This window comes from Lithobates pipiens, unplaced genomic scaffold, assembly GCF_037356315.1.
Source record: "Lithobates pipiens isolate NorthernLeopardFrog02 unplaced genomic scaffold, aLitPip1_a1.2 Scaffold_28, whole genome shotgun sequence".
Lineage (NCBI taxonomy): Eukaryota > Metazoa > Chordata > Amphibia > Anura > Ranidae > Lithobates > Lithobates pipiens.
In genome coordinates, this window is record NW_027507789.1 from 211646266 (window position 1) to 211671148 (window position 24883).

Consider the following 24883-nt stretch of genomic DNA (forward strand, 5'->3'; position numbering starts at 1 on the left):
CCTCTGGGGTCAAAGGTTGAGAAACGCTGCTATAGAGTGTCACTTGAGAGACAACCCTACACAAAAAAAATTTACACGTAAATTATTATTATTATACAGGATTTATATAGCGCCAACGCTTTAAAACGTTGGGGGGGGGGGGGGGGACAGTACATTTACAACACAGTTTAATACAGAAGGGACAGGGAGGGGGGGGGCTGCTCGTGGAGATTACCACCTAAGGGAAGGGGGAGGTGGTACAAAAGGTAATAGCTGCGGGGATGATCTGATGGAGGTGGGTTGGGTATGGTTCTTAGGTGAAGGTGGGATAGGCTTCTCGGAATAAATGAGTTTTCAGGGATCGCCACGGTAGGGGCTAACGGGACATACTGGGGCAGGGAGTTCCAGAGGATGGGGGGGGGAATTATTTAGTAATTCGTGTCCGAAATTTCGTACGAAATACAAAGGTTTGTTAACTTTTCGTAAAAATTACAAATGTTCGTTATGACGAATTTATCATTATGAGGGGCTCCCACCATCCCTGTGCTGTGCTGACTTCCTGGGTTTTTAACTTTTAGGTTCGTTAACTTTTCGTAACAATTATGAATGTTCATTAGGAATTTGGATCCGAAATTCGTAAACGAAAATTTCGTACAGATCCTCCCGAATGTACGAATTTCCGATTCGTGCAAAACGAATTGCACATGTCTAATTGGATGTGGGGACTGAAGGAGAGGTCAGAGTCTAGGATAATACCCAACACCTTTGGCGTGTGTGGAGAAACCAATGGTTGTGCCATTGATCTCAATGGTAAATAACATGCATAGAAAAGGTTAAATGCAGATTTTATTTTATCTGAAGATTTTTATTTTTAAATTAAAGGTCTGGTGATAGGGTCTCTTGAATTCCCCACTTCTTTAGCCAGAAACAAAAGCAGAGCTTTGGCCCGCAGCAACCAGACCCAATGTTCCATTTTCCCGATGCAAGTAAGCCCTTGGTCGGACATTCCGACTGAAAATGTCCGATCAGACCGCGTTGTCGGATAATCCGACTTTGTGTGGGCTCCATCAGACTGTTTCCATCAGAATATCCGACGGACAAAGTTTTAGAGCTGGGCTATAAAACTTACCGACAACATGATCCGATCGGACTTTGTCAGATTGTGTGTAGAGAATTCCGATCGGACAAAGTGCCACGCATGCTCAGATCAAATTCCTAGACCAAAGCTATTGGCTACTAGCCTGAACGTAGTCCCGTCGTAACGAAATAACGTCATCACGTTCAGAACGATCGGATTTTCTGACAACTTTGTCCAACCTTGTGTATGCAACACCGGTTTCGGACAAAATCCGTCGGACAAAATCCGATGGATTTTGTTGTCGGAATGTCCGACCGTGTGTACAAGGGCTAAGAGACTGAAGCTTCCTTCATCAACCATGGGCATTTTTCCTACTGTCATTCATCTTCTATAAAGATCTATGTCAACCTTAGCAAAGAGGGTGACCTAGAAAGATCCATGTGGCAGAGGCCTCACTTGACCGCGTCTATAAAGAAACTTATGTATTGGCTCAGATCAAAAATCAGATTTCTGGTCCGATTCATCAAATGCTGGACAGAGCTGGCTTCTTTTGTCAGCTTCTGCCATACACCTTGATAAACGTAGCTTGGAATTAAGATAGGTGCTTCTGAAAGTTGGTCAGTGGATTTGAGTCCTTTTTTGGAGTGCTGCTGGAAGATTTACTGCAGGGAAGAATGCAGCTTATAGAAGAGGCTCAGCAAGGATCCTGGATGGAACATGCCAGACATAACTTCATGAAGAAAGGAGATCCCCTGATAACACGGCCTTCCCAGCACAGATATGGGAGACAAAGGAGCTCTTCTGCATAACTATAGAAGCTTCACCAGTTTTTTTTTTTTTTTTTTTTTAATAGAACACCCACAATGTCACCCTTTACAACAAAGTATATAAGGAGACTCTGGACGCGTTAACGTGGAGCTTTCCAATCCTTAGATGAGGTACCTGAATTTGTTTTCCTTCTTCTTTTACTCTAACTTGACCTTCCTGCCAGCACTTCCTTTCCTACCTAGAACTAGGGTTGCCACCTTATCCCTTTAAAACCGAACACATGTTAATTACCCAAGTTCTGTGGCTGATTAAGGTGGTAATTAAACTCACTTGGTGCACCATCGGCATTAAATTAGCCTCAGAAGCTGTGTCATTCATATGTGATCGGCTTTAAAAGGGATGAGGTGGCAACCTTACTTAGAACTGGATATGATGCTTTTAGGCCACATTCATAAGGGGTGTGCTACAGCAGAGGTCGTGAACCCCCGGGCTGTGGCGCCTCTGCCGCTGGGCTGCGCCATGATGGAGATTGTCAGTGGTGCGGCGGGCACACAGAGATGACATTATCTCTCCTTGCCCACACCACTGTTCTGCCCTTACTTACAAGGGCGCGAAGGCTGCCCTACACAGAGGCGCATTCGTGGCCAAGTAGAGAGAGAATGATGCCATCTATCACCACCCGCTCTCAGTCTGGGACAGTACCGCTAGCTAGTTTACCTGGTTATCAACACCTGTACTCTGCAATGCTGGGGGGGGGATGTGATTTTTACATTTAAATGAATTAGTGACAAGGTGCTATTATTTGGCGGCAGGTAACAGTGACAAGCCGCATCTGGTGGCAGGTAACAGTGACAAGCCGCATCTGGTGGCAGGTAACAGTGACAAGCCGCATCTGGTGGCAGGTAACAGTGACAAGCCGCATCTGGTGGCAGGTAACAGTGGCAAGCCGCATCTGGTGGCAGGTAACAGTGACAAGCCGCATCTGGTGGCAGGTAACAGTGGCAAGCTGCATCTGATGGTAGGTAACAGTGACAATCCGCATCTGGTGGCAGGTAACAGTGACAAGCCGCATCTGGTGGCAGGTAACAGTGGCAAGCCGCATCTGGTGGCAAGTAACAGTGACAAGCCGCATCTGGTGGCAGGTAACAGTGACAAGCCGCATCTGGTGGCAGGTAACAGTGACAAGCCGCACCTGGTGGCAGGTAACAGTGACAAGCCGCATCTGGTGGCAGGTAACAGTGACAAGCCGCATCTGGTGGCAGGTAACAGTGACAAGCCGCACCTGGTGGCAGGTAACAGTGACAAGCCGCATCTGGTGGCAGGTAACAGTGGCAACCTGCATCTGGTGGCAGGTAACAGTGACAAGCCGCATCTGGTGGCAGGTAACAGTGACAAGCCGCATCTGGTGGCAGGTAACAGTGACAAGCCGCACCTGGTGGCAGGTAACAGTGACAACCTGCATCTGGTGGCAGGTAACAGTGACAAGCCGCATCTGGTGGCAGGTAACAGTGACAAGCCGCATCTGGTGGCAGGTAACAGTGACAAGCCGCATCTGGTGGCAGGTAACAGTGACAAGCTGCATCTGATGGTAGGTGAAGTTGACAAGTAACATGATCAGGGCTTCCTCCGATTCTGATTCGCCCTTTGTACAAAAATCCAAGGGAAAGTTTGTACAAAGTCCTATCGTGTGTATGAGGCTTTAGGCGCGGGAGCCTAATTGTCTGCTTGTACTTTTGTTTGAAATGGCAATAAATAGCAATTAAAAAAAATAACTTTGAAATAATGTTCAGGTCTCGAGGAGAAGCTAGAAGGCCTCATGCACACTGGACATTATAAAAAAACACCAGTAGCGCTAGCTGTAGAAAGCTGTAGCTTGAGTTCTTGCAGCAGCGTTTTTCAGCATTTTTTTTTTGCGTTTTCTTTTTTAGCAAAACTATACTCCCACTTAAGCTTATGGCTCAAAAACGCTCATAAATGCTAAATAACTGTGTTTTTCAGATTTTTTCAGAGTTATGCCCCGTAAACGCGATCGCAAAAATTCCCCCAGCAAAAGTCCGATGAGAGCTTTTGTTTGGAAATTCCGACCGTGTGTACGCTCCATCAGACTTTCTCTGGTGGAATTCCCGCCAGCAAAAGATTGAGAGCAGGTTCTCTATTTTTCGGTTGGAAATAGTTCTGATTGGAAATTCCAATCGTCTGTACAAATTCTGACGCGCAAAATTCCTACGCATGCTCGGAAAAATTTGACGCATGCTCGGAAGCATTGAACTTAATTTTCTCGGCTCGGCGTAGTGTTGTATGAACGTCACCGCGTTCTTGATGGTCGAAAGTTCAGAGAACTTTTATGTGACCCGTGTGTGTGCGCAAGACAGCTTGAGCGGAATCCAGTCGGAAAAACCATCCAAGTTTTTTCCAACGGAAAATGCGCTCGTGTGTACGGGGCATTAGAGCATTTTCACAGCAGAAAAACTCCTCTTAAAACCCTCTAGTTCTTGGGGGTTTTTTCCAGCCAGAAAACGCCCTTGTCAAAAAACGCTGAAAACAGCCTGTGTGTGCATGGACACATAGGATAACATGCTTGGAGAGTTTATTGGCTGCAGAGAAAAAGGCTTGAAGCCAAAAACAGCAGCTGTAAAAAGGCCGGTGTGCATGAGGCCATAAAAATTATTATATATACAGCTCTTGCTACAATAGCATGATCTGCAAGTAGGAAAAAAATTCAATAGAGAATGTGATGTTTACCAGGCATGTTGGATCATTTCTCAACACCTCTTGTGCTGTACAACAAAATTATTTGTATAAATAATGGTTAGAAATGAAATTCAAGACAATGAAATATCTGCAGTGGTACTTTACATTGACGGGAAGTAGAAAAATGCCCCCTTACTTTGGCTGTGTCAGGGAAGGTTTGCCTATAGTACAAATGGTGTTCCAAGGTGCATACGCGTGCGCAGGAAACCATGCAGGTGTGCACAGACGTTTGCATATGGGCATGCACATGCGCGGGGGTGCACGAGCCTGTCACTAATACTGGCACCAAATTGACTATTTTAAAACGGGACTGCTGCACTGGCTCACTACTCTCTGATCTACAGCTATCCTGTGTTACCTGCCACCTCTTTCTGTACGTGACCCATTGTTGCTGACCCGGCTTGCTTTTGATTGCATCTGAATGCCACCTGCCCTGACCCTGGCTTGTCTCTGGATTACACCCCCTGCCTTCTACTTAATCTGATCCACCGTTGCGGACCTCAGCCTGTGACCCGACAACTAATTTTCCTGCCATTATGCCGATTTGCTCGTCTGCTAGGCTTCATGCACACCCTGCCTACATTTAACTCGGTCATGGCAAAGTGAAAAAAATCACTGCAAAATCACACTGATATTCTGCTGCAGTTTTCGTTTTCCTGTGGCTAGTCAAAACGTGCCTATCCTGAATGTGTTTCTTCCTCATTCAGGGGAGTGAGGCTGACGCTCCCCTAACCACAGCAGCTCCTAAACTGCTAAAAGCCTAGGTATACAAGGACACATAGGCTTTTATGGAGTTGAGCTTAGGAGCTTTGGAAATGCCAAAAGCTCCTAAACTCAAGTTTAGGAGCTGCTAGTGTACATGAAGCCTTACTGAGCCGGCTTGTCTGATCATGCTTCCTGCCTTGCTCTGCCTGTTAAGTGCCTGCTGATTGGTCCTCTTCTTACTCAGTCCTCTCATACCTTCCAAGCATCTGCCAGCCTACTGTCCTCCAGCCCAGGGCTGCCAGAACCTACCTGCTTTCTTCGCCACCTGGCATACCCCTGAGGAAGCACCAGCTACCTACCTGCACAGATCTTTGGACAAACTACAGGCACTCATATCTCATTACCAGTGGCCCCTGTGTTGGAGCTGTAAGAGAGGCCTACCTCTTCACATCACATCAGGCTCTACCACCAGGTACATGACAATAGAGGAGGGGGAAGGGGGGATCAGTGGGTGAAGTTCCACCTTATATTTGTGGATAACAGGAGAAGAACACATGTACATGGAAAGAATACATTAATTGCTCAGTGTATTGTGCCCCCGTCAACTCTGGAGTCCATACATTTTTTATTTATTAAAAATGCAAGTGGACTAGTCTACAGCAGTAAGCTAAATGTGTTTTGGCTTACAAAGCCTTACTCATAGTGTCTTCTTATGATCATGGGTTCTGCCAAGCAATGTTAGCGACAGAACTACACATGTACTGTAAAGGCAGAAGAGTAATCCACTGATGCCCACAACTCAAGAAATGCCTAGAAACCTCTGGAGGGAGCCTAGGTTTCTACTGAACCTTGGTTGAGAAAGGCTGGTCTACAAGCACTGTCGGGCTTGGTAATGCTGCTACAACCAGTCTCTACTGCACTGTCATGGTAGCATATGCACAGTATGAAAGCACACAAGGAAACAGAAGAAGTTCTGCGATCATGTCCAAAATACAGCATTTACCTCTCCTAATAATGCCAAACAGGTGAGTGTTAAAGGAAGAGGTCCACTGCTGATCTCCTGAAAATGCTTTGGCTTCAATCATTTCTGATGAAGGGACCTGATACAAGCCATGAGCCAGAACTCTGCATCTGTATAGTGTTTCTCGGTCAGCCCCGAAGCCATGGGATAATCATGAAGGGCAGGAAGCTTTGCGACCTGTCAAAACTTTCAGCGCTGGCACCAAGCATGAGTATAATATGGTGTGATTCCCCGCTTGTGCTCAAGAATGAGGGTGCTGGCATCCAGTTTCACACATCCAGAGTCAGTAAGAAAGGTATAAGATGCCACCAACTTGATCCATTAGTTGTGAATGACGCCCTCGGCAAGTGCTGCTCAACTGACCACGCACCCCAGCGTGTTTCGCCTCGCCCATCGGGGGGAGGGTCATAGCGGAAGCCATCATTATCAGAAAAGCTCAAACCCCATTTCTCTCACCTCAATTACAGCCTGTAGAGCATCCTCCTTCACTTTTTGTTGATCGTCAAGCAATTTCTGAAGTTCTGTTTGGGCTAAAGCTTCCACGTCAACTGCCTGGTCCTTTGTAAAAGCAAAATAAGACAAAAAGTTATCAATGTGGTCATACAGAAGGCAATGACTGATCATTACAGTTCCAACTCTGTGTCCAAAGACCAACTCAGCACCTCGGATGAATATTTTTGCTAGTTCATTGTATTACTCACATAGTGTATAGACATTTCTACCACAGCAGAAGAGCTGAGGAAGGATGAGCATTACTATACAGAATATGAGTAAGTAAAGTAACGGATCAATAATTGGTCTGACGCAAAGCAATGGAAGCTGCTATGCAAGTTCTAGGATAGCAACATTACTTCCAGGGAAGCTGAAAACATTCTGTTTCACTGTCAAGTGGCCTGAAGTAAAAGCCTCATTCACACTTTGCAAGAAGTGTGAATAATCACACTTAGCGAGAACTTGCGTTCCTGCTCGCGATTTTCATGTGATTCCGCATGTCACACATAGGACAGTCCCTTCACTTCAATGGGCTCTCTTATGCACATATTTCCCCCAAAAGAAGCGCCTGTCCCCTTTTTGTGCGACAAGCTTCACATGACTTTTAAAATTGCGTGTTGCTGCGATTGCAGCGGGATACTGTCACGTGACAATTGTGGCAAAATCGCACAGTGTTTGGGGTGCCATTTGGAGTGTCTGCATCTCAAATGCATGTTGCACGTTTTGCACCAATTGCCACATGATTTGGAATCCCGGGCAGAATTGTGGCAATTCCGCCTAAAGCAGCAACTACCCGGTGCTTTTACCATGGGAATTTTGCTTTGCGACTGTCAGGATAGTATAGCGCCCCAGCTACTCATTCCTGCATCCTGGTTTTGGCTAAGGCATTCTCCCTGTCTCTTTGTCCACCTACAAGGTGATTAATGTGGCCAGTCTCTGGGTGGAAACCAAACCTGTTATAAGCCAGCCAAACCTTCAGTCTCATGCTTGTGATAGAGAGTGATGATGTGTGTATCGATAATCAAGCTGTCTGTTTGTCTGCCCTGCTCTGCTACATTTGTATTTCCCTGTGTATGACCTCGGATTGGATATCGACTATTCTCTGAACTCTACCTGCCTTTTACCTGGACTGTCATTGAACCATTCTGCCTGTCTGCCAACCGCAAGTACCTGTTTGCTTTGCTCAGTATGCGCATGCCCTGGCGTAGTAGCCAGACAATAGCATTGTGTATAAGACTTGGGGGCAACTGAGTGCCGGTAGGCCTGCTTGCCTTATGGGACACAGGGCTGCTATAGGTGAAGAATACAGTAACCAGCTATAGTGTCTGACCACCTGCATTTGAGGTGAGTGTGACAACCACTAACAATAAGAAGTATATGACAGCTTTACTATGATTAGTTGCTATGGGGGAATGCAGCGTTACTTCCCTCCACATTTTACACATCAGCTTCATGTCTGTTCAGTTTAATTTCTTCCATGCAGGTCTCTACCTCCTCTCACCTGATGGGTCTCGCTGAGTATACGCAGCTGTCTTTCCAGATCTGCAGCCTGCAAGACTGCCACAGAATGCCCACGGTCCCTATACTCCCGCAGCTGCTGGACGTGCTTCTGGGCCTCTTGTACCTTCTCCTCACAGGCTTGTAGCTGCACATTGAGAACTGTAAATGGAAGGCAGACAGTAAGGGTCAAACACAGCCAGTTTAAAGAGAACCGGTTAGGCATCCCATACATGAGTCAACATGAATCAGTGGGTTCAATTAAAAAAAAAATGACCTGATTTCCCCATCCATACACTTGATATGGATCCCCCTTCTGAGCTATTCTGACAAAGGGGGAGACTTGAATTAAAGCAGAGTTCCGCCTATTTTTTAAAAAATGCGCCATCCCACTGGTCCCTGCTGTCTTCTGGGACCTGTGTGTCTCCCAGAAGACAGCGGGGGGGGGTCGGAGAAGGTGCCGGAAGTGGCGTAGATACCCGCGGGTGGCTCAGGTATCTATGCCCGGAAGTGGGAGCAAAATGCCTGTATTAGACAGTTATCTGCTCCCCCCAGAAAGGTGCCAAATGTGACACCGGAGGGGGGAGGAACCGGAAAAGCCCTACGTTCCATTTTTGGGTGGAACTCCGCTTTAACTACAGATGCAAAGTTTTCAATTTTTGGCTTAAAAAGTAACGCCACTTTTGTTAAGAAAAAAAAATATTCCCCTCTGGGTGATCTATGAACATTGCAGGGATTTTAACAAATGTTGTGCTACTTTTTGTTATCCTGGAGAAGTAGCTGTTTGTCTGTGCTTATCTATGAATCTGTTTGGGAGTGATTTCATAATTATCAGTCAGCTGCTGCACCTGCAGGGCTCTAATGAGCAAATTTGCAGGGTCTGTATCCCTTTGGATGTGGTTTCTCTTAGACCCCTTTCACACTGAAGGCACTTTTCGGGCGCTTTAGCGCTAAAAATAACGCCCGTAAAGCGACTGAAAATCGATTCTCAAGCCTCACTGGTGTGAAAGGCCGAGTGCTTTCACACTGGTGCAGTGCTCTTGCAGGCCCGAAAAAAAAAGTCCTGCAAGCAGCATCTTTGGGGCGGTGCTGGAGCTATACACCGCTCCAGCACCGCCCCTGTCATTGAAATCAATGGCAGCGGCGCTTTTGACCCCTCGTTAACCCCTTCATTGGAGTTCCTGCCCGCACAGTGCCAGTAAAACTAGTGGTGCTTTACCCCTAACGTGCCCCAGTATGAAAGAGCTCTTAGAGAGTATTTCCACAAAAATTACTTTTATGTTGCAGGGGATGCTCAAAATCAAATTTGTATCTTATTGCAGACTTCTGGAAAAAAATCAGTGAGCCAATCAAGCAAGCAAGAAATTACATATCAAGGTGGCGTTCTGTATACCATCTGTGTACGGAACACCTGCAGGTGGCCATATTGCATTGAATTTTACAAAAAAAATGACAGCGCTGCAGACAGAAAAGGAAATTTAATTTTTAATTACATTCAATTACAATATAACTTGTGTCGCAATTGTATATGATATATTATTTTATCCTACAACAGTGGAGTTAACCTTTAAGTTGCTGAACACAGAGCCATAGTCTTAATCTTGATTTGTTGCGTATTGACAATGCACTGCATTCAGATCCATAAAAACAATAAAAAAATAAAAAAATGTTTGTGTGTAGTAACTGAAGTTCTAAAATGTATCGGTATTGTAGAAAAGAGGTTGCCCACAGCGATTAACTTAGGATGTTCATTACTTTTTTGGTAAAACCAGACAGAATAAAAAGCAGAAAGTAAATAATTAAAGCACATGGCTGGAAACAGAAAATGAAGCAATAAGGAATTAAGCAGCTCCAATTACCTGTCATTTGCAAAGTAATAATTCTGTCTGCTGAATTCTTACACCCGTATTTGTCTGAGCTATTATGTTTCCTCTTAACAGTTCAGTGAAATAAATATGAGAACAAGAAAATCAGTAGTCTCCGGCCAGGATTATATATATATATATATACACACACACACACACACACACACACACACACACATATATATTATATACGTGTGTGTGTATATATATATATATAGATATAGATATATACATATACACACACACACTTGATTCTGCACAGGAAAGCCGCTCTGTAGCAGTAAATCTGCTATGGGGCGGTCAGTTAGTGGATAAAATCCTTTTCATCATCATCATCTGATCAGGACACTTTTAGTTTGGACACAAAAAGGACTGGAACCTCCAAAAGGAGCACGATTTTAAAGCTTGACATACTTGGTATCTATTTACTTGGCGTAACATAACCCAATTTTTTGTAAAATTTTAAAAAATAAAATATGTATTGTGGGTTTTTTATTTATTTTTTTATTCTTTTTAAGGATTGACCGATATCGTTGTTTTCAGTGCCGATTCGATATTTTGGCCACCTCTCAGGCAGATAGCTGACATTGTGTGCCGATATTCTGTACATTTAAAAAAAAATGTTTACACTTTTTTTTTTTATCACTGTTATTGCTGTCACAAGAAATGTAAACATCCCTAAGGGCCGGTTCACACAGGGGGCGACACGAGGCGACACGACTTGCCGTGCCGCGACCTGACAAGTCGCCCCCGTTCTGTACTACGGAACCGTTCTAAGAGGAGCGACTCGAGTCGCTCCGACTTAGAAAAAAGGTTCATGTACTACTTTTGGGCGACCTCGGGGCGACTTGCATTGACTTCTATACAGAAGTCATTTGCAAGTCGCCGCTGAGGTCGCGGCAGGTCGCGGCAAGGCAAGTCGCGTCGCCTCGTGTCGCCCCCTGTGTGAACCGGCCCTAACAGTAATAGGGAGTGACAGGGATCGTGGGTCTATAAATTTCCCTGTACACACGATACGAAAATTGGGCAGATCTTTTTTTTTTTTTTTGCATGCTATTCGTAAATCGAACCTGAAGAGTTTACTAAAGGTACGAAAATTCTTGTACCTCAGAATAAAAATAAAAAAATCGGAAGTGATGTCATGTGTTGTAGTGTATTTGTATTGTATTTTCGAACGACAACTTCACTGATTAAAACGAAAATCGTACGATCTGGCATTGTACGTGAATTTTTTTTCCGTGCATGTCTGATAAAATAATAAATCGGACGAACTGTCGTGATCGGCTCTCGAAAGCTCTGTACTAACGATCTGATTATTGTACGATCGCTTCGAAAGCGGTATTTTTCGTCTGATTTTCGGATCGTGTGTACGGGACTATAAGACCCCAAACTCCTTCTCTGCACTTGACAGTATTCAAAACGTCAAGATCTGCGTTTATTGTTTTTAAGACCCCTTTCACACTGGGGCGTTTTTCAGGCGCTTTAGCGTTAAAAAAAGCGCTTGTAAAGCGCTTGAAAGAAGCCTCATCTGCAGTCCCAATGTGAAAGCCCAAGTGCTTTAAGAACCCTTTCACAATGTCAGCGCCCGAAAAACGCTCGTAAAGCGCCGCTTAAACTAGCAGCGCTTTACCAGCGTTTTTTCGAGCGTTATTGGGGCGCTTTTAACCCCTGTTAGTGGCCAAATAAAGGGTTAAAAGCGCCCACAAAACGCTGCTGCCAATAGCGTTTTTCAGGCGTTTTTCTGGCGTTTTACAGGCGCTTCCCATTGATTTCAATGGGAAGGGACGCTTTAGGAGCGTTGTATTCACCGCTCCAAAAGCGCTGCAAAGAAGCTGCTTGCAGGACTTTTTTTGACGCCCTGCCAGCGCAGCGCCTTGGTGTGAAAGCACTCAGGCTTTTACATTGGGATTGCAGTTGCGGCTTCTTTCAGGCACTTTTTTTAACGCTAAAGCGCATGAAAAACGCCTGAAAAATGCCCCAGTGTGAAAGGGGTCTAAAACAATAAATTATGTACCACATTACATCGCTGCCAACATATTGCTTGTACCCCATTTATACCCATAATATACAGTATGAAGAAATGCTTCTAAGGAAATAATGTCATGACATTGCTTCGGGGTTACTAGATATTGGCTTTATTCGGGTCTTCGGCCAGCCTGTGGACATGCTGGCTGGTTGCTCAGGCCTCCCGATAGGGACGGGAGAGCCTGGGTGAGTGGTGGAAGGGGAACGTCTTCTCCCACTGCTTGTAATAACAGGTGAGCGGATGCTGAGCCACATCAGTTGTTATTACAATAAAGCCGACCGTCCGCTCTAAAGAATGGTAGCGGGGTGATGCCTGCAGCTACAAGAATCACCCCAGTAAAACCCCTTGAAGCAACATTGGTAATACCGGGTACATTTTTGCCCGATACTTCAAAAAAAGTGAATATCGGCCGCCATTAATCGGCCTCAAGCCACAATTCGCATATTTTTTTTGAGGGGGTGGGGGGGCGGGGGGACTCCACGGTTCCGGAAGTCAGTTCACCTCTCCGCCCTCCCTCTCGGCAATCATCTGGGACACGTCACAGGTCCCAGATGATTGCCCGGCCAGTCACGGCACGTCACGTAGCTTGCGCATGCGCAGTGCGTCCGGGCGCCCACAGTTACAATAATGGCACCGCAGAGAGGAGGGGGAGAGGAGCGGGGCTTAGTTCCCCCGCATAGCTGGACCCTGGGACAGGTAAGTGTCCGATTATTAAAAGTCAGTAGCTGCAGTATTTGTAGCTGCTGGCGTAATTTTATTTTTTTTTTTTTTTAAGTGGAACTCCACTTTCAAAAAGGTGTACTTTTTCCCACAAACTTGCTTTTGAAATTCCGCTGCACAAATACTGTGTGACGTAAAAAAAAAAAATTGCAAAACCCATCAAATTTATTCTCTAAGGCCTCTGCTTTAAAAAATATAAAAAAAAAATAAAAAATGTAAACAAAAACTGCCAGAAAAAGTTTGGTCCTTAAGTGGTTAATTACAAGAGAGACCATAAATACCCCCCTCCCCCTCCCCCTCACACACACATGATGCTGTATGCCCCCATTAAGACTGTCTTTTCCAGTTCCAGGGAAACCTTGTGAATCAGGGTGGTACAGAAATCTATGGAAATCCAGACGAAGGCAGCATGGCAGCCTCATCAAAAAAGACAGGTAACGGAAGCAGAAGTCTCCTGCACCTGATTACTGGAAGTCTTGCTGCTGCTGCTGCTGCTGCTGCTGCTGCTAATGAGTTCCAGGGATTATCATTCTGCTGTCAAATCTCTTCTTGATCAATTTTATTGCTATAGGTACAATTATAGACATGCAGTGATAACATTTCACACAAGCACTTTTTCCTCAAATATTCTCACCAGTTAAAGGTTCCTGTCTTTCTGCTCTGGTCTTCTCCAGATCTTGTTGAGCGTCCCGAATCTGACGGTCAGCCCAAAGCTGGACCGCGCGGACATTGCTCTAAAGGGAGGACAGACAGACAGAATCTGCTAGGACATTCTTCCAAGATAGGAGGACAGAACAAGCCACTAGGACTAGGCTATAGATCCCATCTTAGCAGGACTCACCCCGGCTCTGTCATACTGCAGCAAGTGTTGGGTGGCGCTCTTCATGCTCTCATCTTCCATTTCAGTAATAGTTTTCAGCAGTGTTGCGTTGTCCTGCTCTAGGCGCTGGCATCGGGCATGCAGCGTAGACAATGATCTTTCATTATAAGGCTAGGTGAAGGAGAGGGGAAAAAATAAAAAAATAAACTTTGAGGAATATGAAAAGAAAAGTCACAGCAACTATTCAATCTCCACTTACCAATGAAATGTAAAATATAATTGTCTCATATGGGTTATTGCTTTTTTTTTTTTTTTTTTGAAAAAGGCTTACGGTAAGGCCTGCTCCTAATAACTCGGGAAACATTCAGGGTTAAGCATCCAACCCATAATATGTACCACGTTACATCGCTGCCAACATATTGCTTGTACCCCACTTATACCCATTATATATACAGTTTGAAGCAATGCTTCCAAGTAGCAAGGACAGGTCACGGTTATAAAAGATAATACGTTTGTTGGCTTTTGCTGACATCTAGTGGTCATTGCAAGAACTCCATTCATTTATTTATTTTTTGATTATTTTTTTTTAAATGTCAGCCGTCACTCAATCTGGAAGACTAAGAACATCTTGCGGAGGAAAAAAAAAATACTGTGCTCTGGACTTAAAGCATTTGTTACCCCAACACTTCATATTCCTGATATGTGCCTGCTGTACCATGTACTTGTATGAGAAAATATCCTGTTCTCTTTGTACTGCTTCCTTTATGTGAAATCCCTGGTGATCCTGCTAGTCCCCTTGGTTTCCTATTAAAAACCGAGCACACAAAAGCAGGAGAGGACATCGTGGTCAGTTCTCTAGCTGTGTACTCTCCTCCAATGATCAGATTTGTCCTGACACTCCCCCGCTGCACAGCCATTCACTGGGAAGCTCAGTGTCCTGCTGCTTCTCCTTCCCCAACTCTTATGCAGCTGAGAAAAGAGGGAATGTGATCATTTATAAATAAAAAAAAAAAAAAAAGGAAAAAAAAGGTATTTATAATGTTTCTATGCAAAAATGTTTTGCCTTTCATTTCTATTTTCAGCTGAATGGATTGTTCTATAAGGTGATCGTTTACAATCACTTTAACAGCACAAAGAGGATCCTCAGCACATTTTCTACTCTGGACTAAAGGTGAATATTGCAGCAAATTCTCTCTCTTTACTTTACATTTAACAGGCTGTTTTTCTTTTGGGCCCCACCATTTTGGGGTGTTTTGTTTGAGGGATCAGCGAGAAAGTGGGACAATTTTTTCAGAAGCCAGCAATGGCAGGCCAAATATTTCTCAGCCTACGGGATAACTTTAAAGAAATACAAGTAATACCTACTAGCAGAAAGTGATTGCTATGCGTGTCTCTTGTCTTATGGTGTTTCTTGTCTGATCGCCGGGCTGTTGTTGAGCCTGGAGGTTTGCTGCTTGTCCTTTTTGGACTGTCAGTTCCGATGCGTAGAAAACCTAATAAAATACATAGGGGGAGATTTAACTAAACTGGCAGTCCGTTTTTACCCGATTTCCCCTTAGAGGAGAGCAGGACTGTGTCCATCTCCACTCAGGATAGTAAATGGATTCTGAATGTGGACCCATCATCCACCTGCTCAATGGGGATCAGCGGATTGATTCCCCCCGCTGAGCAAACGGAGCACCACAAACAGCGGCGCCCGTGTGAAAGGGGCCTAAAACCCAGAAGCTGATTGGTTACTATGATCAGCTGCACCAGATTCTGTGTGCACCAGTTTTAGTAAATCCCCCCCATAGTGAATAAACAAAGCAATAGCTACCGGAGGTGAAATCCATGTATGATTTTTATTGCATAGTTAGATTGGTCCAGCTTGGACCAAAATGTAAGTAAACATATTCCCATACACGTGGGACTACTATGGAAGCGGAGAATAACCGTAGTCACTACTACAGGGATAGCCTCGGTCTTCTGGGTCCTGTTCTGGCTGCCATTTACTATTATTTAATACAAGGAGTTCTCGGCTTGGATGAGGTTGAGATTGTGACTCCGCCGCTCTTCTTCTCTGCCTTATCCAATCTGAGAACGCCTTGTATTCTTTGAAAAAATATAGGACGTCCTGTGAATGGCTGAGCAAGCAACACCCTGAGTTCACTATACAGAAGGGCAGCCACTCGGCACAGGACCCGGAAGACCACGGCGATCACTGCACTAATGGTGACTACTATAGTAATAAAAAGTTTTATATTATGTTTACTTAGTTATGAAATGTCTGATCGATATGTTTTATCTTGATAGCGAGACCTGTTTTCTTTCAACCAACCCCAGTGTGTCCTGAAGAAGCAATAGCGAAACACGTAAACGCGCAGGGGCTCACTACCATCTATTCGGTGCTAATTTTCTGTTTATGTTAGACACCCTTGACAATCAATGTGTATTGTACGTTTTTAACTCTTTTTTTTTTCTAAATGACATGTCTGTTGTAACTTGTTGTTAATAAATATCCATTTTATCACACTTTTGTCCATTGCCTGAGAAGTCCGAACCAGGGCCTTATTGGCCCCTTAACATTTTCCTCTTCTGAGTTAATAATATACGGATGTGGCCTTAGGAGTGTTTCTTAAACCATTTACTATAGTGATTCAGTGCTTCCACAGTGGCCCTACGAGTATGGAATATGTATACTTTGTGACAGTGTGGTGGCCCTGCCACAGTACGAGTTTACTAAACTGGTAAAGAAAAAAGGACAGAGGATTCTCAAAGGTGCAGTTTGAGAAGCTCAGGCATATTTATTGTCAATGATGAAAGCTGGGCTCTATGTTTTCTACGAATTTAGCAGTTCCTGATCAGGACCTGGAGTTTGATGGTTCCGAAGTGTCTTGAGTGGGAAGTAGCCTTTAAAGGGGTTGTAAAGCTTAGTTTTTTTATTTTCTAAATAGGTTCCTTTAAGCTAGTGCATTGTTGGTTCACTTACCTTTTCCTTCGATTTCCCTTCTAAATTATTTTTTTCTTTGTCTGAATGTCTCACTTCCTGTTTCTCCTCAGTAAACTTCACACCATCATCCGAGCGGTGTTTAGTCAGCCAGAACAGCTTACTGAGGAGGAACAGGAAGTGAGAAATTCAGACAAAGAAAACAAAGAAAAATCACATTTAGAAAGGAAATCGAAGGAAAAGGTAAGTGAACCAACAATGCACTAGCTTAAAGGAACCCATTTAGAAAATAAAAAACGAACCCTTACAACCCCTTTAATCCTGTGTCCAGGCTTTGCTAGTTGCTTGCAGCCTATGTGAGGTCACAGGTGTGCATGATGGCTATATACCAGATCAGAGCATAGTCCTGATCTGCTCAGGGTAGTTGCTGCCGTGTTGAGACAGAGCCCTATCAGGAGATTGAGTTGTCCCTATCAGAGACTGCATGCCTTGTGTGGAGGTCGTCCGTCCAATGGACTGGGAAAGTCAGGACAGCTACACAGGACTGGGAGACCAAGAGAGTATCTGGGAGGCTGAGAAATCTAAATGACAAAACCGGGGGGGGGGGGGGGGGAGGATGGGCAGGGCTGGAGAACCTTGTTTGGAGGCCAGGAGTGGGCCTGTGCAGTGAGGTACTGCAACCAAGGCTAAGAAAGCCTTAAAGCGGAGTTCCACCCAAAAATGCAAGCTTTTCAGAATCCCCCCCCCCCCTAATGTCACATTTGGCACCTTTCAGGGGGGAAGGGGGAGCATATACCTGTCTAATGCATGTATCTTGCTCCCACTTCTGGGCATAGATACCCCAGCCACCCATGGGTATCTATGCCATACCCTCCCGCTGTCTTCTGGGAGACATACAAGTCCCAGAAGAGAGGAGGAATCAGTGGGAGCGCTCAGCGCGGGTCGCACGTGCGCAGTAGGGAACCTGATTCCCTTACCGAAGATGGTGGCGGCAGCACCCAAGGTCCAAGGGAGATATTGGCTTTCGGTGCCAACTTTGCAGGCATCCTGGACAGGTAAGTTTCCTTATTTTAAAAGTCAGCAGCTGCAGTATTTGTAGCTGCTGACTTTAAAAAAAAAAAAAAAACGGCGGAACTCCGCTTTAAATTGTAAGTCCACCCTAACACTAAAATCCCTGCATCTACAGACCTCCACGATCTAGCACTAACTTGTCTAGCCCTGTAAAGAATAAACCACTATACGTACCTTTTTTCTCCAGCGGTGGAAGCTCTGCAGAGGACATGGCCGACAACGGCTGTGAAATGAATGGGGAGTGATGTCACCAATAGACTTACTATGGAGCTTCTGTTGTCGGCTGTGTCCTCTGCACCCCCCTCTCCACAGAAAAGCCACTGATGACAGCTCAGCGTGGGATCGGGTCAGATTGGCTCAAAAAAGGTTATGTATAGTGATTTCTTCTTTACAGGGCTAGATAGGTTAGTGTTAGATTGTGGATGTCTATAGATGCAGGGATTTTAGTGTTAGGGTGGACTTCTACTTTAAGAGCCAGGTGGCTTGCTATTTCCTTTTCTTATTTGTATTTGCTGGAGAACAACCCCTGCGTGGGCAAGCAAATTGTTTTTTTTTTTTTTTTTTTTATAAAAGTGGGCTAGCAGGCCTTTAACTATAGTTCCTGTCTGCCCTGGACTCACAGTACAAACCATGAGAGCTAATGACCCCTATATATCAACTTTTATTGTTCTGATCTCCAACACTGTAACAATACAAACTATAGCTGGTGTTCAGCTTTAAAGGGCTATACAGAATCCAAAGAGCCTTATTTATAAAGCTGGTGCACGGGAACAAAAATGAATGTATCTATTAGCCAATCAAAATGCTCCATCTTTTTCTAGCTGGGAAAAAGACAGCCGTAGCCTGACTGGCTGCTATACATAGCATATACAGTTTTCACTTTCGGCCACCTCTAGAATATATGTTACCTATAGGAGGCAGGCTCTTTGCATTGGTCTCTATCACACCCCTGTGGTGCTGGACACACGGGCCCTTTGAGGTCCTGCAGGCTACACAGCTGTGTCCGTTCATTGTTCTCCTCTGCCACTTGCTGTAATCCTGGTGGACAAAAAAAGAGCAATATTATCATGTTTTACCTGGGAACAGACGATTACAAAATCAATTTAATCGTCTGTCCCCAGTTGTACCTGTTTATCAGTAGCCCTCTCTTCTCCCGAGCTGTTCAAAGTACAGAATTTACAAAACATTTCTGAGGTCAAGAGACAGAGGGTGGGATCTGATATCACAAACTTCACAGAGCTGAGTGTAATCTGGCACCTGAGTGGAGGGAATAGACACCCCCCCACCACCTCTGCACAGTCTCATAGAGAAACAAGCACAGTTGAGGCTGGCAATCACCTGCTGTGTGATGGAAGGGGGGTGGGGATGTCCCCAGGATTCCTTGCTGCCAGCATAAACTATCATGAGTGACTAATGCTTACAGCACAGGAAGGAGACAGCATCCACTAGGTGCTTTGGACTAAAGCAAGTATACACTATAAAACGATATACTTTGTTAATTTTTCATTTCCGAAGTTTATAACCACTTTAACCGGTGCCCCGTCTATACTCATGACCCCTTTTTCCAAAGTGTCAACTGTTCTCTTTCCATTAAAGTGGAACTCTGGGCCAAATAAAAAAAATTACGCCTACAATGCCGGTTATTCTGTGTCCCCATGTAATGTAACTTAGTTAAAGGGATTTGGTCCAATAATCCACATGTGTCAAACACAATCCGGCCCACCAGGCCATTTCATGTGGTCCTTACACCTCTCCTGCAGCTGTGGCACCCCTCTCGTCTCCGCCCCCAGCTTTTTTCAGCAGGCGGCAGCAGAGAGGAGGACAGAACTCCTCTTCTAGATCCTGCGCATCTCCATGCAGCTGTGGAGATGCTCGTCTCTGCCCTACATCCCCCCCCCCCCATCTCAGAGAAGGACAGAACTCCTCCTGCAGATCCTGGGCCTCTCATGCAACCACAGCACCCCTTCATCTCTGCCTCCCCTGGTCTCATCATTCAGAAGGCTCCGGTAGCTGACTCCAGTCCTCCTCTGGTCCTCCTCCAGAACCCTGCACTTTCTGCTTCCCAGCGCCTTCCCGACAGCAAGGTAAGTGGGTGCTCTGTGATGTAAGGGAGAATGGGGGACTCGACTTCTGATACCGGTGGGGCTCTTGACATCTGATGCAAGGGGGGGGGGGGTGGGGGGTGCTCCGGACATCTAGTCTTACAAACGCAACCGACCCTCTGAGGGCAACCATATTTCTAATGAGGTCTGCAATGAAATGGAGTTTGACACCCCTGCCATAACCTATGCAGGAGGTGGCTCGGCGAATCCACCTGCCCAGCCAAGGTTATAGGACCAAAACGCATAGGATTTTAGACATGCGACTGGCACCGGAGTAAATCTGAAGCAGTACTTCCTCCAGAAAAAGTGAAAATTCAAGCCCTTTGATTACCCTGCATATACACATATCAGCGAGACTGAATATTTAAAGTGTGTGAGTCCCGACGACCATTAAAACCGTATGCTCCCTGCAAGCTAAATGGATTGCAAATGTGCTAAGCAATGGCAGATTTATTAAAACGGCATACATAAATAACATTATTCCACCATCCCGCTAAGTATGGGGGGCGCACAGAGAATGGATAAAAGATGGAGGGGCTGCGGACCTTCGGGCGAGGTAATTATTTCTCTGCTGACATGTGCATGGCTGGCAGCTAACACAATCTAAAGGTCTGCAGTGTTACATAATTTAGTTATGTTTCAGACTGTCTGTACAAAATGTTCTGACTACTGTATTCCTCCCATCGCCGACACCATCTTGTGGAGATGGATGGTACTGAGAATTCCCAACTCCCCCACTAAATTGCTGGAGGGAAAAGCTGCTCCGCTCGGATGTGATCAGACTTTATCATCAAATAAAAAGTGATATAAAAAGACCAGAATGAGATCACAGAGGGACGTCCTTGTATCTTACCATGAACCAGCCTGTCAGCCTCAGAGCCGCTCTTTGTGTCTGTGGGATGACTTTGCCCGACGTTTAGATTCTCACTGCGGAATGCAATCAGGAAAGTGCCGTTCTCTGTGATAGCCTGGCAGATAAAGATAAAGAACGTTATATCTATAGATCTAATAGTGCGTCTCCAGAGTCACAGTCCACGACATCTCCAGATCTGACAGTGTGTCTCCAGAGTCACAGTCCTGAACATCTCCAGATCTGACAGTGTGTCTCAAAAGTCACAGTCCTCAACATCTCCAGATCTGAGAGTGTGTCTCCAGAGTCACAGTCCTCGACATCTCCAGATCAGAGTGTGTCTCCAGAGTCACAGTCCTCGACATCTCCAGATCTGAGAGTGTGTCTCCAGAGTCACAGTCCTCAACATCTCCAGATCGGAGAGTGTGTCTCCAGAGTCACAGTCCTCAACATCTCCAGATCGGAGAGTGTGTCTCCAGAGTCACAGTCCTCAACATCTCCAGATCAGACAGTGTGTCTCCAGAGTCACAGTCCTCAACATCTCCAGATCTGACAGTGTGTCTCCAGAGTCACAGTCCTCAACATCTCCAGATCTGACAGTGTGTCTCCAGAGTCACAGTCCTCGACATCTCCAGATCTGACAGTGTGTCTCCAGAGTCACAGTCCTCAACATCTCCAGATCTGAGAGTGTGTCTCCAGAGTCACAGTCCTCGACATCTCCAGATCAGACAGTGTGTCTCCGGAGTCAGAGTCCTCGACATCTCCAGATCTGACAGTGTGTCTCCAGAGTCACAGTCCTCAACATCTCCAGATCTGAGAGTGTGTCTCCAGAGTCACAGTCCTCGACATCTCCAGATCTGAGAGTGTGTCTCCAGAGTCACAGTCCTCGACATCTCCAGATCTGAGAGTGTGTCTCCAGAGTCACAGTCCTCAACATCTCCAGATCTGAGAGTGTCTCTCCAGAGTCACAGTCCTCAACATCTCCAGATCTGAGAGTGTGTCTCCAGAGTCACAGTCCTCGACATCTCCAGATCTGACAGTGTGTCTCCAGAGTCACAGTCCTCGACATCTCCAGATCTGAGAGTGTGTCTCCAGAGTGACAGTCCACGACATCTCCAGATCTGAGAGTGTGTCTCCAGAGTCACAGTCCTCGACATCTCCAGATCTGACAGTGTGTCTCCAGAGTCACAGTCCTCAACATCTCCAGATCTGAGAGTGTGTCTCCAGAGTCACAGTCCTTGACATCTCCAGATCTGACAGTGTGTCTCCAGAGTCACAGTCCTCGACATCTCCAGATCTGACAGTGTGTCTCCAGAGTCACAGTCCTCAACATCTCCAGATCTGAGAGTATGTCTCCAGAGTCACAGTCCTCGACATCTCCAGATCTGACAGTGTGTCTCCAGAGTCACAGTCCTCAACATCTCCAGATCGGACAGTGTGTCTCAAAAGTCACAGTCCTCAACATCTCCAGATCTGAGAGTGTCTCTCCAGAGTCACAGTCCTCGACATCTCCAGATCTGACAGTGTGTCTCCAGAGTCACAGTCCTCAACATCTCCAGATCTGAGAGTGTGTCTCCAGAGTCACAGTCCTCAACATCTCCAGATCGGACAGTGTGTCTCCAGAGTCACAGTCCTCGACATCTCCAGATCGGAGAGTGTGTCTCCAGAGTCACAGTCCTCAACATCTCCAGATCAGACAGTGTGTCTCCAGAGTCACAGTCCTCAACATCTCCAGATCAGAGTGTGTCTCCAGAGTCACAGTCCTCGACATCTCCAGATCTGACAGTGTGTCTCAAAAGTCACAGTCCTCAACATCTCCAGATCTGAGAGTGTCTCTCCAGAGTCACAGTCCTCAACATCTCCAGATCTGAGAGTGTCTCTCCAGAGTCACAGTCCTCAACATCTCCAGATCTGAGAGTGTGTCTCCAGAGTCACAGTCCTCGACATCTCCAGATCGGAGAGTGTGTCTCCAGAGTCACAGTCCTCAACATCTCCAGATCAGACAGTGTGTCTCCAGAGTCACAGTCCTCAACATCTCCAGATCAGAGTGTGTCTCCAGAGTCACAGTCCTCGACATCTCCAGATCTGACAGTGTGTCTCAAAAGTCACAGTCCTCAACATCTCCAGATCTGAGAGTGTCTCTCCAGAGTCACAGTCCTCAACATCTCCAGATCTGAGAGTGTCTCTCCAGAGTCACAGTCCTCAACATCTCCAGATCTGAGAGTGTCTCTCCAGAGTCACAGTCCTCAACATCTCCAGATCTGAGAGTGTGTCTCCAGAGTCACAGTCCTCGACATCTCCAGATCTGAGAGTGTGTCTCCAGAGTCACAGTCCTCGACATCTCCAGATCTGAGAGTGTGTCTCCAGAGTCACAGTCCTCGACATCTCCAGATCTGAGAGTGTGTCTCCAGAGTCACAGTCCCCAACATCTCCAGATCTGAGAGTGTGTCTCCAGAGTCACAGTCCTCGACATCTCCAGATCTGAGAGTGTGTCTCCAGAGTCACAGTCCTCGACATCTCCAGATCGGAGAGTGTGTCTCCAGAGTCACAGTCCTCAACATCTCCAGATCAGACAGTGTGTCTCCAGAGTCACAGTCCTCAACATCTCCAGATCAGAGTGTGTCTCCAGAGTCACAGTCCTCGACATCTCCAGATCTGACAGTGTGTCTCAAAAGTCACAGTCCTCAACATCTCCAGATCTGAGAGTGTCTCTCCAGAGTCACAGTCCTCAACATCTCCAGATCTGAGAGTGTCTCTCCAGAGTCACAGTCCTCAACATCTCCAGATCTGAGAGTGTGTCTCCAGAGTCACAGTCCTCGACATCTCCAGATCTGAGAGTGTGTCTCCAGAGTCACAGTCCTCGACATCTCCAGATCTGAGAGTGTGTCTCCAGAGTCACAGTCCTCGACATCTCCAGATCTGAGAGTGTGTCTCCAGAGTCACAGTCCTCAACATCTCCAGATCTGAGAGTGTCTCTCCAGAGTCACAGTCCTCAACATCTCCAGATCTGAGAGTGTGTCTCCAGAGTCACAGTCCTCGACATCTCCAGATCTGACAGTGTGTCTCCAGAGTCACAGTCCTCAACATCTCCAGATCTGAGAGTGTGTCTCCAGAGTCACAGTCCTCGACATCTCCAGATCTGAGAGTGTGTCTCCAGAGTCACAGTCCTCGACATCTCCAGATCTGAGAGTGTGTCTCCAGAGTCACAGTCCCCAACATCTCCAGATCTGAGAGTGTGTCTCCAGAGTCACAGTCCTCGACATCTCCAGATCTGAGAGTGTGTCTCCAGAGTCACAGTCCTCGACATCTCCAGATCTGAGAGTGTGTCTCCAGAGTCACAGTCCTCGACATCTCCAGATCTGAGAGTGTGTCTCCAGAGTGACAGTCCACGACATCTCCAGATCTGAGAGTGTGTCTCCAGAGTCACAGTCCTCGACATCTCCAGATCTGACAGTGTGTCTCCAGAGTCACAGTCCTCAACATCTCCAGATCTAAGAGTGTGTCTCCAGAGTCACAGTCCTCGACATCTCCAGATCTGACAGTGTGTCTCCAGAGTCACAGTCCTCGACATCTCCAGATCTGACAGTGTGTCTCCAGAGTCACAGTCCTCAACATCTCCAGATCGGACAGTGTGTCTCCAGAGTCACAGTCCTTGACATCTCCAGATCTGACAGTGTGTCTCCAGAGTCACAGTCCTCGACATCTCCAGATCTGAGAGTGTGTCTCCAGAGTCACAGTCCTCGACATCTCCAGATCTGAGAGTGTGTCTCCAGAGTCACAGTCCTCAACATCTCCAGATCTCAGAGTGTGTCTCCAGAGTCACAGTCCTCGACATCTCCAGATCGGACAGTGTGTCTCCAGAGTCACAGTCCTCGACATCTCCAGATCTGAGAGTGTCTCTCCAGAGTCACAGTCCTCAACATCTCCAGATCAGACAGTGTGTCTCCAGAGTCACAGTCCTCGACATCTCCAGATCTGACAGTGTGTCTCCAGAGTCACAGTCCTCCACATCTCCAGATCTGACAGTGTGTCTCAAAAGTCACAGTCCTCAACATCTCCAGATCTGAGAGTGTGTCTCCAGAGTCACAGTCCTCAACATCTCCAGATCTGAGAGTGTGTCTCCAGAGTCACAGTCCTCAACATCTCCAGATCAGACAGTGTGTCTCCGGAGTCACAGTCCTCGACATCTCCAGATCGGACAGTGTGTCTCCA

General features: G+C 46.0%; 1 protein-coding gene across 7 annotated transcripts in view; it reads right to left on the reverse strand.

The window, feature by feature from the left end:
- Positions 1-24883, reverse strand: part of CUNH20orf96 (chromosome unknown C20orf96 homolog) — a 49864-nt gene that overhangs the window by 11834 nt on the left and 13147 nt on the right. For 6 of the 7 annotated variants that reach the window (XM_077460488.1, XM_077460486.1, XM_077460485.1 and 3 more), the window contains exons 3-9: positions 20675-20789; positions 18628-18757; positions 15088-15215; positions 13744-13893; positions 13537-13636; positions 8296-8453; positions 6759-6860 (exon numbers count right to left, since the gene is read on the reverse strand). In XM_077460488.1, the coding sequence (XP_077316614.1) occupies positions 6759-6860; positions 8296-8453; positions 13537-13636; positions 13744-13893; positions 15088-15215; positions 18628-18757; positions 20675-20677 (771 nt within the window). In that variant the 5' untranslated portion in view covers positions 20678-20789. Of the gene's footprint in view, positions 1-6758; positions 6861-8295; positions 8454-13536; positions 13637-13743; positions 13894-15087; positions 15216-18627; positions 18758-20674; positions 20790-24883 lie in introns of those variants that run through there. The other variant, XM_077460489.1, reaches the window with a different exon arrangement.